Consider the following 15,228-nt stretch of genomic DNA (forward strand, 5'->3'; position numbering starts at 1 on the left):
AGCTCAGGCTCTTTGTCTTTCATTTTGGAAAAGGAAACCTTTCCCAGCAGATACCTTGTTAAGCATTGACCAAAGCCATGTCTACATGGGGCTTCCCTGGTGGCTCAGACAGTAAAGCATCTGCCTGCAATGCAGGAGACCTGGATTTGATCCCTAGAGAAGGAAGATCCCCTGGAAAAGGAAATAGCAACCCACTCTAGTACTCTTGCCTGGAAGAATCCCATGGATGGAGGAGCCTGGTGGGCTACAGTCCATGGGGTCGCAAAGAGTTGGACACGACTGAGTGACTTCACTTTCTTTCTTTTCACGTCTGCCTGTTTGCCACTGGTGGATTAAAGAATTGAGATCCTCCAGACTTTGTAGTGGAAAAAGACTTTGAAAATGAGTATTGAGTGAACCAACCTACAGAATCTGCCACAGCTAGATATGGCTGAGTCATCTTTCTAGATTACAAGCATTCTCTGTAGATAACCTTTGTTCTTTCTCCTTTTGTTCCAACTCCTTGATCTCTGGGGGAGGTCTTGATATCTTTGTTATGTGTGTTTCAAAAGAGAAGCCCAAGCTCAGGCTGTAGTGATTCACCCAGCGCAATGGAAAGTGATGTTATTTGAAGAAAAATCACATGTGGTATCAGTGTCACCAGCAGGTTAAATCTGGTGAAATTAGGGAGTTTCCTTTCCAAATCTCATCCAATTCAAACGATTTATTGATCACCAATATCTACTGCCCTTCGGTGTCAGTGATACGAAACACAGCACAAGCTGTCCAGAAATCTCCATTCCCTGTCCCATCATTTCTTCCTCAAGTAAAAGAATGAATGATAAAGCTACTTCTAGTTAGTTATATCTTTCATTTTTACCAGTATTGCTATAGACAGGATTTTTATTGTATATTGAGTATTTAAATAAATCTTAAATAAACCTGCGGAGAAGGCAATGGCACCCCACTCCAGTACTTTTGCCTAGAAAATCCCATGGACGGAGGAGCCTGGTAGGCTGCAGTCCATGGGGTCGCTAGTCGGACACGACTGAGCAACTTCACTTTCACTTTCCACTTTCATGCATTGGAGAAGGAAATGGCAACCCACTCCACTGTTCTTGCCTGGAGAATCCCAGGGACGGGACGGGGAAGCCTGGTGGGCTGCTGTCTATGGGGTTGCACAGAGTCGGACACGACTGAAGCGACTTAGCAGCAGTAGCAGTAAATAAACCTTTGTGAGCTAACTTAGAAATTAATCAGTTTCATAAATAACATGGCTTAATGGAAAGTTTTTCAAGTTCATTAATCTTAAAAATGTTCAGTGGAATAGTGTATGTCATGATGGAAACTAATTTTGTGTTTGATATATAAAAAATCATGGCTCTGCAGTATGTATTTCTGAATGTACAAAAGCATGCTCACATAACCAAAGTTTTCTATGTGTGTACATAACCAAAGTTTTCTATGTGTGTACTGCTTGGCACTTCACAGACACCAAGGAAATACATATTGATTTTTATGTGAGTAAATACTTTATCTTTGTGTTTTTTCCAGTATTTTAGAAGCCTGAAACTTTAAGCCCTGAGCTTAGGATATACTTAGGCCCACAGTGGATACTTCAATAAATGTGAATTGCTGATTTTAAAATGTTTAAGTAATGGTTGCTTCGTGAAAGATAATTGTTAGACTAGTTTCAGATTTTGGTTCTGTCTTCCCATCCATTCTTGTACTCGTGTATTGAGGCAGTATTTTTAGTGGCACGGTCATTTAGTTTCAATGCGTTAGTAAAAGGTGGGAATTAATAGCTGGAAAATTTTGGGAAAACCCAGTAAGAAATGTTTCCACAGCGTCATTTGAGTGAAAGCCAGATAACAGCTAGTTATTGGAGGAACTTGACTGTAAAAACGTTGACATAGACATGAAAAAGAGAGTAAAAGTAAATCTGGGGGGAGGATAGGGAGTGATCTGAGGCAAGACTTGTAAAAGAAATGCCTCCTGGAGCCAAATTGGTGGCTGGGTGGGAACTGGGGCAACCTGAAAAGCTTCTGTTAGGGCTAATTTGGCCTCAGCTTCCCTCATTGACATGCAAGAATGTGAGTCTTTAGGTTCTTCCAGAGAAACAAGACCATGGGAAGTCTACAGACCTCTGTTGGCTAATCATTCAGCAAGTTAAAAAACCATTAGAGGAGCCAAAACCAACCAAATAAAACCCCCCAAAAAAACAGTTTCGCAGACTAAATTCAGCCAGTTACTGGCCTCGGGTCTATGGTTACTGGAGAAATCATTGAAAGAGATTGCGGTTTGGGGAGAAAGACCATATGTCGAAATCTTGAGCGATAAGAGTGGAGAAATAAATAAGTAAGCTGAGGTGCAATCAGGGTTGGAATGTTAGAGTGTAGGAAAATCTGGTTGAGCCATTCTAAAACTGGAAACAAAGATGAGACTAGCATTAAAGGAAATGAGGACATTTGCTGCTGTTTATTTTTATCATGAAAGTAGATTTACCACAAATTCCCTAACCGTGAGAAGGCCAGTAGATTCGAAATAGGTAGTGTCAACTCTATTACAAAGAAAGTATGGTTTTCCAGCCCCCCACAATTAGGGCACAGATTTTTCTTTAAACTGTGAAGTTGGTTGTATGAAAAATTGTACAAAGGAATAAAAATCAAGTCACACTGGATCATTTTTAAATGTCTCACACGTATTATAAAGTATAAAATGTAATTAAGCTATCTCTGCCCTGGAGACTCTGCAAAGTGTGTTCATTTATGAAGAGAGTGTGGAAGGGTTGGTTAATTAGTGGAGTTGAGAACAGAGTTGAAGGAGACTGGGCTAATTTTAGAAGTTTGTATAGTTCTGATGGTTGTGTGGGTTAGTTGAGTGGCCCCACATTAGGCTTGAGGAACTCAGGCGAGACCAGTGACTGAAGGTTCTGAGACAGAGAAAGGTAATAATACCATTCATCCCAGTGATGAATGGGGACTGTGTGACTGTTAGTCTCTCATCAAGAAGAAGACCAGAGGGACTTCCCTAGTGGATAGGAGTCTACCTACCAGTGCAGGGGACACAGGTTTGATCCCTAGACTGGGAAGATTCCACATGCTGTGGGGCAGCTAAGCCCGCGAGCCACAACTACTGATCCCGCCATCCACAACATGAGAAGCCCAAGCACCAACTAGAGAGAGGAGCCCCCGCTCGGTGCAGCTAGAGAAAAGTGCTGAGCAGCCATGAAGACCCGGAACGGCCAAAAAAGAAAATCTTAAAAAAAAAAAAAAAAGGAAACCAGAAGGAAAGAGCTTTGGCTTGATTTCAGTTCAGTTCAGTCGCTCAGTCATGTCCAACTCTTTGCAACACCATGGACTGCAACACGCCAGGCCTCCCTGTCCATCACCAACTCCCAGAGCTTACTCAAACTCATGTCAATAGAGTCGGTGATGCCATCCAACCATCTCATCCTCTGTCGTTCCCTTCTCCTCCTGCCCTCAGTCTTTCCCAGCATCAAGGTCTTTTCAAATGAGTCAGCTTTTCGCATCAGGTGGCCAAAGTATTGGAGTTTCAGCTGCAGCATCAGTCCTTCTAATAAATACTCAGGACTGATTTCCTTTAGGATGGACTGGTTGGGTCTCCTTGCAGATTGGCTTGATTTAGTGTGGTTCTAATTGGAGCATGAAGCAGATGACAGGGAAGGCTGATCAGAGAAGGAGGGTCAGTTTAGAGACCTTGCTGATTGAAGCTCCTTCTGGCTGACGGTAAGGATGGCAAATAAGGAAGTGCTTAGCTAGAAAAGCTTTTCCAGTGGCTTGACTGAAGGAGAAAAGGCACAGTCTGGAGTTTGGGAGTAGGGTTTACGTTCTTCGAGTGTGCTGCCACGGCACTCGACCCCTCTGTTTTCAGGGCCTTACCTCACTCCCAGGTTTAGTTACTCCTGCTGCCTCCACGTCTGGTGCACCTTTTTCTGAGATTAACCCTCCAGCCTCCTGGCAGGGTGAAGCAGGGGGAGACTGGAATGCTTGGCCCACCTCACATGAATTTAGGCTTGCAATTTCTCCCAAATCAGCTACCATCCAGTCACCTTCTGAGCTTCTGAGGCTCTGGAGCTTTGGTCTCTTGTCGTCTTGTCTCCAGTTTTGTCTCTTTTCTTTTAGGTAGATGTCAATCTCCATTCTTTTTTCTGTCATCCTAGTAGTTTCAGAAATGAGAAATAAATGACTCTGTTCCATCTGCCACGTTTACCTGGAAGTTCTGAGACCTAGTTCCTTACCATGATATGCAGGGCCCTAAAAGGGCCCTGCCCCTGTCTACCTGGTAGGTCTTAGTTGGGGCCATTCTTCATCAGCCTGGGCTTTCTTAGGAGTCTTAATGGTCTACAGTCTTTTCTGCTGAAGAGCTTTTTTCAAACGTGCTGACTTTCATCTTGCTTTGCTCTTCCTCCTCTTCACATAGCCAACTCCCATCACTCTTCATCTCTGCTTAAATGTCACTTTCTCAGAGAGGCCTTCCTGGCCTGTGTCTCCCTTTGTCCTCACTCTCAATAAGCATTGAAAGGATAGGTGAAAGGATGATGATTAGATGGATATCTTTATTTTTTACCTTGAGTAACATTGGTGTATAACATTATGAGTTTCAAGTGCACAACATTGTATTTCTACTTCTGTATACCCTACCCTACGTACTCATCCCCCCAAATTTAGTTTCTGTCTGCCACCATACTAGTTGATCTTCTTAGCTCATTTTGCCCTGTCCCCTCCTTGCCTTCTGCTAACCGCTACTCTGTTCTCTGTACTTGTACATTTGTTCTTATTTGGTGGATGTCTTTTAAAGAGCTGTAAACTGGTTTAGCCTAAACAGTCTTTTTGAATCAATATTATTTTTTTATACATTTTTATGGTGGGCAGGGTTTGAGAGTTGGAGCCCAGACTCTTTCTGATCTGAAACTTAAGTAAAAGGAACATGGCACAGCAGTGTCCACATGAGTCCCTTCTCCATTATCGGGCGTGGGGGGGGGAGGTAGAATTCGGGCCCAGAAATGGTATTTAAGATACACGGTTTCCCTCCCACCCCCTCCCCCAAGAACTTTACATTGGCCATTTGTTACAGAAACTGCTTTCTCAACAAACCTTTTACCAGAGCAGCAAACAAGAAGCAAAGCTCATTTTAATTTCTGCTCTTCCAGGAGCACAGTGTTGCTAAGAAATAGTAAGATTGTGTTAGGAAGGCCAAGTGAGACGCAGGAGCCAGAAAGGTCTTGAACAACCCACAGTCAGGATTTCATGCTATCTTTTATTTCTCAGTTGAACTTCCTTATTTTTTATTGGGTTTGGTTTGTTTCTCTCCTTCAGAATTCTAAGTCTTCTAACATTTGTGTGACTCTGGGTCTTTTATTGCTTCTCTTCATTTTTCAGAGAAAAAGTATTCTGGAGAGTAACTGGTAGTGAATAAAGTAATACTGTTTCTCATCTGGAAACATAACTTGATAGGAATTATAAATTCACAGACTCGACTTACTGCAAGTTATGCAAGTATGAATGTGTCATTCCTGTTTATCTCTCTGTAGGTTTATTTTTTTCCCCATTTAAGTAAAGCTCAGTGTTGAGGATGAGGTTTAAAGGAGTTTAGATTTTAAAAGGCCTCTAATATATCTAAAAAATTATAGACCATCATGTGTTAATGAACCTCTTCTCTCTCAGCTAATTCTTTCAAGATATGTTGCAGAAATCCCCCGTGTTGTTGAAGAGTTTTTGAAGACTTCCCCATAATTTTACATTGTACTCTAAGACTTCTGAAGCCTAGACATCTTGATTCAATTTGCTTTCAAGACAGACTTGGTTGAAATTACTCCATTAGTCTCAAGCCTTATAAAGACTTATCTATGGTTCTCGTCTGTCCTAGTGACTTTGAGCTGGCAAGAATAATGCTTATTGTGTGGAGAGTCCATTCTTCTATAGGAATACTGAGGCTGGGGGATTGGAGATATATTATTATATTTTAAAATCTTTAGTTTTTGTTTTTGGCCACACCACTCAGCTTGTGGGATCTTAGTTCCCTAACCAGGAACTGAACCCTGGCCCTTGGCAGTGAGCACACAGTCATAACCACTGGACCACCAGGGAATTCCCCAAATCACCCACCTTTCTATATTAGAAGGGGTATGAGAGGAGACTACCTTGTTTTGGCATCTTTAGAAAATTTGGAAATTGATTAAAACAGATAGGCAGTAGTAGTTTAATTCACATTGTATGCAAACCTCTGAAGTTGGAACTATATGAAAAAACATCATAATTCCTCTAAACTTTATTTTTCACTCATAATCACCTGAGTGATTTGGCAGAGTTGATAGGAAACAAAGACCACACCACTCATTTATCTGTTGGAATAATCTTGAGCCATCCAGCTCTTTCCACTCATTACATTTATGGGGGTCATTGTCATTCTATCTAATAGATAAACATACTAAAACTTTGGGCCTTTCTAAAAAGTGCCCACAAGCTACTGGAAAGTTGGACCAAAATACTCCTTGTTTTAAATTCTAGACCTCAGTTCATTCCTTGGTAGCAGGTTTTTGAAGTATGATGAAAAGGTAGGAACCAGCTGTAAAATTAAAGTGAGGGGGCTTACTGTTTTATTTTTACAATATTTTCCAAATTCTCCCCTGACTTTAAAATGCTGAGGTGTTTTTCAATCTTTTTGCAAGAGCATGTCCAACAATGTGTAGATTTATGGCTCAGACTTGATCGGTCATTCCTCTTTTCTGGTGAATTTGACACCTTCCACCACTATCCTCCACAGAATGAAAGTGAAAGTTATATGACAGAAGTGAAGTGAAGTTGCTCAGTCGTGTCCGACTCTTTGCAACCCCATGCAACCGTAGGCTCCTCCGTCCATGGGATTTTCTAGGCAAGGATACTGGAGTGGGTTGCCATTTCCTTCTCCAGGAGATCTTCCCAACCCACGGATTGAACTCAAGTCTCCAGCATTGTAGGCAGACGCTTTACAGTCTAAGCCACCAGGGAAGAAACACTTAGCATAGACAAGGGAAATTCATTGGCTTAAAAAAGGTGCAACAAAACCTGTTGTCTGTTCTGTGCCTCACAGTAAGAGCCAAATGGACCATCACTTTAGTAGCTGGTGATCCAACTTGAGAGGGTAGATGATGTAATTGTTCCCTTTGTTCCTTAAGTTTCTACTTTCTCCATTTTTAGACCAGAACCAGCCCTGGATAAAATAAATCATGAAGAAGAGGAATGTACAGTTCAGCATGTTGAGTGCCCTAAAGTGCGCTTCCTATCAACTGCCATGCAAACATGTTGTAACTCATTTCTTGGGTAGTCTCACACTTGTCCACTTTTCAAGTTCCAGTTGTGAGAGCTAGTGAGCTCCTCATAGCTTGGGCCAGAGTCCTGGAAAACCAGCTCCCGGGGAAAGTGGAGGCTGGCCTCCCATGGGGGATGGGCACTGGGACTTTAAGCTATATTTCTTTTTTTTTTTTTTTTTGACAGAAATGTCTTTGTTTATTTGAATTTTCTTTTCTTTTCTTTTTTTTTTTTAAACACTGATGAGGGCCCGAACTTCGACTTCTGCATGTTAGAAATTTTTTCCAACTTAATGAGGAACTAACAATTGTGCTGTCACTGTTTTCCAAGTTGTCACTAAGATCTCAAGGCTTTTAGTGATTTCTGTGATGTACTTTTAGTCAGATGTTTACCATCATTACCTTTTATCCTTACATGGGCTTTGGAGAAAGACAGACCTGAGTTTGAATCCTATGCTGCTGCTGCTAAGTCGCTTCAGTCGTGTCCGACTCAGTGCGATCGCATAGATGGCAGCCCACCAGGCTCCTCCGTCCCTGAGATTCTCCAGGCAAGAACACTGGAGTGGGTTGCCATTTCCTTCTCCAATGAATGAAAGGAAAATGAAAGTGAAGTCACTCAGTCGTGTTCAACTCTTAGCGACCCCATGGACTGCAGCCTTCCAGGCTCCTCTGTCCATGGGATTTTCCAGGCGAGAGTACTGGAGTGGGTTGCCATTGCCTTCTCCTTTTAAGCTATATTTCACATGCATACTTTAGCTATGTGATCAGCCCCAGCCTCAGCTCGGGACCGTGTCACAGAGTCCTCAGCTGTACCGCATCTTGAGGTTTCAGTGTGTGTCCTCCACATTTTCACAAGGTGGCGGCGACCAGCTGTAAGCCAGAGGGAACGGTGCTGCCAATTCCTAGCAAAACATGCGGATTCAGACAACACAGATGGTTATCTCTCTGGAGTAGGACTTTTTAAGGAAACCAGAACTCCGTTGAAATTCACTGATGGTTACTGGATATAAATCTATAAATCTGCATGGCTTCTGTCGCAGTATGATGAAAACTAGATGTTTTCCCTGTTCCCGTCTTGTGGTATTCCTGAATCACTGTGTGCTCATTAGTTGGACCATGCTACATGGAAAACTGGTGGCAGAAGGCTTGTTCTCTGCATTGTGTTGGAGGGAATGCTTGAAAGGGTGTCACAGTGGATCGACTCCAGGCAGAATGTGCCATATTTAGAAGGATTTGAGAGGGAAGAATGTTTGAACTGCTTTAGGGAAGCTGAGAGTGCTGCTGGAGCAAGAATGTTCCAGATGCTTGTCTCTGATAGTATTCTACCATGAGCCACACCCTGAAAGAATCACATCATCCTTGCCTCTCCCACTTGGATCTCTAGCTCCTGGAATTTGCCAATTCTTGAGGGTTGGATGGAGCTTCTGACCTTATTTAGACCACTTGTTCTGAATTCTGAATACACCTTGGAAAATCAAAAAGAGGGTAGGACACCTTTAATTTATTTTATTAGTGTTCATCATAAACAAGAGACCCACAAATATAATCTAGAGATGAAGTTTTGGTCTAATTGGCTATGCTGCTGCTGCTGCTAAGTCACTTCAGTCGTGTCCGACTCTGTGTGACCCCAGAGATGGCAGCCCACCAGGCTCCCCCATCCCTGGGATTCTCCAGGCAGGAACACTGGAGTGCTCCCCCGTCCCTGGGATTCTCCAGGCAAGAACACTGGAGTGGGTTGCCATTTCCTTCTCCAATGCATGAAAGTGAAAAGTGAAAGTGAAGTCACTCAGTCGTGTCTGACTCCTAACAACCCTATGGACTGCAGCCCACCAAGCTATTCCATCCATGTCCATGGGATTTTCCAGGCAAGAGTACTGGAGTGGGGTGCCATTGCCTTCTCCCCAATTGACTATAATGGTCATTAAATAATCCACAAGCCCACAGAATGGAATGTAGAAAGATAGAAAAACAGAAGACAACAGAGGTCTCTATACAGAGTTTATACTTGAACTTTTAACGTGAAACAAGAAACTGTATTAAAATGTATAATTAAAGACTCATTTGAGGGCTTCCCTGGTGGCTCAGTGATAAAGAATCTGCCTGCAATACAAGAGACTGGGGTTCAATCCCTGGGTGGGGAAGATCCCCTGCAGGAGGAAATAGCACCCATCGAAGTATTCTTGCCTGGAGAAGTCCGTAGACAGAGAAGCCTGGCAGGCTACAGTCTATGAGATTGCAAAGAGTTGGACACAAGCTAGCGACTAAACAACAACAAAGACTCAATTATACCTGAAGGTATAGGTCAGTCACCTGGGGATCTTGTTAAAATGTTGATTCTGGTTCACAGAGCTGGGTGGGCCCTGGGAATCTGCATTTCTAACAAGGTCAGAAGAGATGCTGATGCCATTGTTTCCTCAAATCATAATTGGGGTAAAAAGGATCTGCCCAGGTTCTCTTGGGTCAATAGGTGTTGGGAGCCACTGTGGTTATACAGAGGTGTGGGCTGCCTTCTTAGCCATATCTTGGCTACCAGTTTCTAACCAAAGCAGGTCTTAGAACAAGATTTGTCACCTATGAACACTTACTAGTCACAGAGCAGAAAACAATTTTAAAGCCCGTGCTTAAGACTCCGTGAAGTCCCAACTCTGCCTTTGGAGAGCTTGGCACGAGAGCCTCGCAATCCACATCTGCCACGGTCCTTAACACGATGGTTGTCAAAGTGTGGTCCCTGGACCAGCAGCATCAGCAGTGACCTAGAAACATGTTAGAGATGCAGATCCTCAGGCCCGCTGTAGACCTGAAGAATCACGGGTTTTTAACCAGCCCTCCAGGTGTATCTGATGTACACTCAAGTTGGTGAACCACTGCTACAACAGCAGGATTCTGTCAGCCGTCTAATTGAATTCAGGCAACCAAGAGTCCCAGAACTACAACTGGAGCTCTTGGAATCCAGCCTACTGCACCACTTTGAAAGGTAGAGGGCCTGCTAGATTCTTCTCACACCCCATTAACGTAAGGGCAGAGCATGTTTCTAAACCCTTTGCAGCAGTCCTTGTATTTTGTAAACTACGAATATCACTAACACAAGCCCCTCTCACATTAATTAGGATCCTAGATGTATTAATAGGATTTTAGGTGTAACATGAGCTAAATATAACTCAGGCTTTTACAGTGGCAGCCTCTGGAGTGAGGGTTTTTGATTAATTGCTAGCCAGCCACCCCTGGAGTGTGCTTTCCTGATTAAGACAACTGACCGCCTCTGCAGCATAGCTAAGCTAACACACACATACATCATTCTACTCTGTCCAGGGGAGGATTTCTTTTTAACTCTTAAAATCTACTTTATTAAGGCATTTGTTGTTGTTCATTCACTAAGTTGTGTCAGACTCTTTGTAACCCCATGGACTGTAGCACAGTAGGCTTCCCTGTCTTTTGCTATCTCCCAGAGCTTGCTCAAACTCATGTCTGTTGAGCTGGTGATGCCATCCAGCCATCTCATCCTCTGTCACCCCCTTTTCCTACTGCCCTCAGTCTTTCCCAGCATCAGGGTCTTTTCCAGTGAGTCAGCTCTTCACATCAGGGAGCCAAAGTATTGGACCTTCAGTATCAGTCCTTCCAATCAATATTCAGGGTTGATTTCCTTTAGGATTGACTGGTTTGATCTCCTTGCAGTCCAAGGGACTCTCAAGGGTCTTCTCCAACACCACAGTTTGAAAGCTTCCATTCTTTGATGCTCAGCCTTCTTTATGGCCCAACTCTCATATCCATACAAGGCATACATAAATACAATAAAATGTATATACTCTCAAGTGACCTTCATAACAGTCAAGATAAATATCATTTTAATCACATAAAAAATAGCCTTGTGTTCTTTTCAGTTAGTTACCCACCCCCTCCCCACTCCTGGCTACCATCTACCTGCTTTCTGTCAGTATAGGTGAGATTAACCTGTTCTAGGATTTCATATAAATGGAATCAAACAGTATATATTTTTACTCTTTGTGTTGTTACCCAGGGTAACATTTTTCAAATCGGCTCACATTGTTGCATTGTCAGTAGTTAGTTCCTCTTTATTACAGAGTAGAATTCCCATTGTGTGACTGTACCACAATTTGTTTATTCATTCTACTATAGTTTTCTTTCCAGTTTTTGGCTCTTATGGATGAAGGCTACTCTGGGCATTCGCATAGACATCTTTTTGTGACATGTCTTTATTTCTTTGGGGTGACTATCTAGGAGTAGATTTTTGGGTAATAAGATAGATGTTTGTTTAATTTCATGAGAAATTGCTAACCAGATTGTCCAAAGTAGTCATACTGTTTTATATTCCCACCAACAATGTATGAGAGAGAGTTCCAGTTACTCCACATCCTTGCCACCATTTAGTATTGTCTGCTTTTTGGCATTTATGTTGGATATTTCAAAGTAAATTGCAGACCTTGTTTTTCTTTCCCCTAATTTCATTTTAGCTTATTATATTTGATCTCTTCAAAGGCCATCAATCTAATAATGTTGACTCATCAACTTGGATATGGATTAAATTATTTCCCTTTCCTAATCTCCAGTTAGAATTGGTTCTGTGGGTGCCATTTGTTTATGGTTATTAGTCATGTTTGCCAGTATTTTTTCCATTCTTTTATTCATTCAGTTTGTCAGAGTCCCTGAGCTGTATTAGACCTGCTTTCTCAGAGAACAGTTGTATGTTAAGTCACCAGGAAATACAACAGAAGTTGGGGACAGGGTACTGGTCTTCAAGGAGCTTTTTGGAGCTGGGTTTATGAAACATAAATACACAAAAATACAAGAAAAGAAATATAGCTTGGTGTATATTAAGACTTATGCAAAATTTGTAAATAGAGATTTATGCTAGGTGAGATGATTTGGGGCTTAATAGACAAGTGACAGTAGAAACCACTGTAGCAGAAATTGTTGAGTTGTTAATCTGTGCAGAAAAATAGAATGATTGCACCTTATTATATAAAGCTAAATGTAATCCCAATGTTTCTCACTTGATTTTAAAAAAAATATAGCAGTGTCTTTTATTAGTACAGAATATGGACAGAAACAAATATCCATCCTGATATGGATTTGTAACTTTTCTTATTGACATCTGATATCATTTTTGTATATTTAACATGCACCCAAATTTTTGATCAGCAAACATTTCTGATTAGTAAATGTGTGTGTGTGCACACACGAATTTGTGAACTTCTTTTTAAACCAGCTCTCTTTTATCCTGTCTTTGCCAACTTATGTACTTTTAAAATAAATGCAGAAGAGTTAAATAGAAGGAATCTGTGGAATCAGGCAGACCTAAACCTGGATGAGAGTTAACTTTGCCAATTATATTTTAAAATACATCTCACATACAGACACATACACATGTTAAATAAGAAATGTTACAAATGTTAACAGTGCACATCTTTGTGTAGTGAGATTATGGATAATTTATTTACTTGATTCCATGCTTTCCTTTAATTTCTTTGTTTTCCACAGTGAGCATGTATAACTTTGATAATTAGAAAAAATGTTATATGCCACTTGATTGTTTGCTAAATTCTCATAGCTAGTCCAATGACATATTCCCTGTTCTTTTTAATCTTACGTTGCTCATGACTTAGAGGGGTGGGATTCAGGGGAGAGGGAAGAAGGTCCAAGAGGGAGGAGATACATGTATATGTGTACATGCTTAGTCTCTCAGTCGTGTCTGATTCTTTGCAACCCTATGAACTGTAGCCCACCAGGCTCCTCTGACCATGGAATTCTCCAGGCAAAGATACTGGAGTGTGTAGCCATGCCCTTCTCCAGGGGATCTTCTCGACCCAGGAACCTGTGACTCCTGCATTGCAGGCAGATTTTTTACCATCAGAGCCACCAGGGATATACCTGGTTCACTTTGTTGTGCAGCAGAAATGAACATAACATTGTAAAGCAATTATACTCCAATAAAAAAATAAAATAACAGGAAAAACATTTTAAGTCTCACTACAACAGAACCAAGATTACAGTCTAGGAAATAAATACGTGTCCCTCTATTCTCTCTTGGGAACAAGAACTACATGAGCACCCTGCAGGTTATGCTACTGTCGTCCCTCAAAGAACTTAGCTTTCCTGATCATCAAAGACTAAAAAGACTTTTTTTTTTCCTTCCCCACATTGACAGAATTTCACTTTTCCAAAATTGGGGCATATACAAGAGATTTTTTTCCCTAGCCTTTTGTTGGCAGATCATTGGGAGCTTATCTGTGTTATTTGATGAAATAACAAATGATCTTTGTTTTCCCCCTTTCTTCTTCAGCTGACCTGAATAATGTCAGGTTCTCGGCTTATAGGACTGCCATGAAACTCCGAAGACTGCAGAAGGCCCTTTGCTGTGAGTATGAACCAGTGCTTGAAATACTTGATAGTTACTCTTTGCTTTAAAAAAAAATGATTGGGGTATTTGCTCTTGAGGAGGGGAGAAATAGCTCTCTCAAGTCTAGTTGTAACATGGAATTCATTTTTTTTCAAATCTCCTTGGCTTAGTGTACATCTAGATTGGGGCTTCCCTGATTGCTCAATTCTAGGGCTTCCCTGGTAGCTCAGCTGGTAAAGAATCCACCTGCAGTGTGGGAGACCTGGGCATCTAGATTACTCTGTCAAATTGTTGAGAATCATTCTTGTCACCATTCCTCAGCTACTGATGTTGAATTGATAAGAGACTGATCATTTTTATTTTCTAATGTATGGCACTGGCATCCAGAATTATCTTTATGAAACTTGAATTATCTCCCCCATTCCACCTTTATTTCTTCTTAGAAAATGTGTTTAATGTTTGAAGTATTAGCACTTGGTTGCCTTAGCCAACCAAAGCTCAGAGATGTGTATTGTTTTTTAGCTTGAATGCTAATGTTGAGATCAATGCTGTCATAGAAGAATGATGACAAGGTTGTTTTTCTGCTTTTGCTAAATAGCATGCCTCAGTGGGAAGAAAAATCCCAGAGTGTCACACAACACTCTTGGTTCATTAGAGAGTTTATGTGACTGTTACTAAGTCATTGAGAGCCCGTGTATGCTGATGATGTGAGCACAAAATAGGCACAGTCCTTACGCTGATGGAACCTATAGTCAGTCTAATGAGGGACACATAGGGTATCCAGAAGTCTACAGACATAGGTAAACATATATAAGATCATCAAGAACCTCTACAATCTGTTTTGTTTTTTGTTTTTTGTTTTTTTTAAGCAATGAGATTGCCTCTATTAAGGCTTTATGGGCACCTGAGAAAAAGTGAAAGGATAGTTTGAATGTTGTATATTTAGTCACATGACAGTGAGTGGGGTACCATGAGAACAGCTAGTTGTGGGGGTGAGGTACTGAGAAGGTTTGCTTGAAGAGCCACGTGAGTCCAGAAAGGTAAGTAGAGTTCAGTCTGGGAGGAGCGTTCTCATCAGAAGGCAGAGTGTGTGTTGAGGCATGGGGTCCAGAGATGTACTCAGGAACTGAAAATGCCACAGCATGATAAAACACAGGAGCTCCAGGGAGGGGCTGTGGTGAAATATTCGGCTGGAACCAGGCAGACTGTGAAAGGTTTTTACACTTAAGTTACACAGGGTGGGGAGGAGAGGGTGGGACGAATTGAGAGACTAGCATTGAAACATATACATCACCATATGTAAGAGAAATGGCCAATGGAAATTTGCTGTGTGACCCAGGGAGCTCAGACCAGTGCTCTGTGATATCCCAGAGAAGTGGGTTGGGGTGGGAGGTGGGAGGGAGATTCAAGAGGGAGGGGACATATGTATACCTATGGCTGATTCATGTTGATGGATGGCAGAAACCAGCACAATATTGTACAGCAATTATCCTCCAATTACAAAAAACTTAAAGAATGTAGAAATCAGTGGGGAGCCATGTAGTGGGATGGCGTGTTGAGACTGTCATTTAGGAAGATGACTCTG

The 15,228-nt window shown here is 41.7% G+C and overlaps 1 protein-coding gene across 14 annotated transcripts in view; it reads left to right on the top strand.

Moving 5' to 3' along the window:
* The window catches only part of DMD (dystrophin), a 2,228,404-nt gene that overhangs the window by 2,098,387 nt on the left and 114,789 nt on the right, over positions 1 to 15,228 (top strand). For all 14 annotated transcript variants that reach the window (XM_061410475.1, XM_061410469.1, XM_061410467.1 and 11 more), the window contains one exon: positions 13,587 to 13,661. In XM_061410475.1, the coding sequence (XP_061266459.1) occupies positions 13,587 to 13,661 (75 nt within the window). The remainder of the gene's footprint in view (positions 1 to 13,586; positions 13,662 to 15,228) is intronic.

This window comes from Bos javanicus, chromosome X (genome assembly GCF_032452875.1).
Source record: "Bos javanicus breed banteng chromosome X, ARS-OSU_banteng_1.0, whole genome shotgun sequence".
Lineage (NCBI taxonomy): Eukaryota > Metazoa > Chordata > Mammalia > Artiodactyla > Bovidae > Bos > Bos javanicus.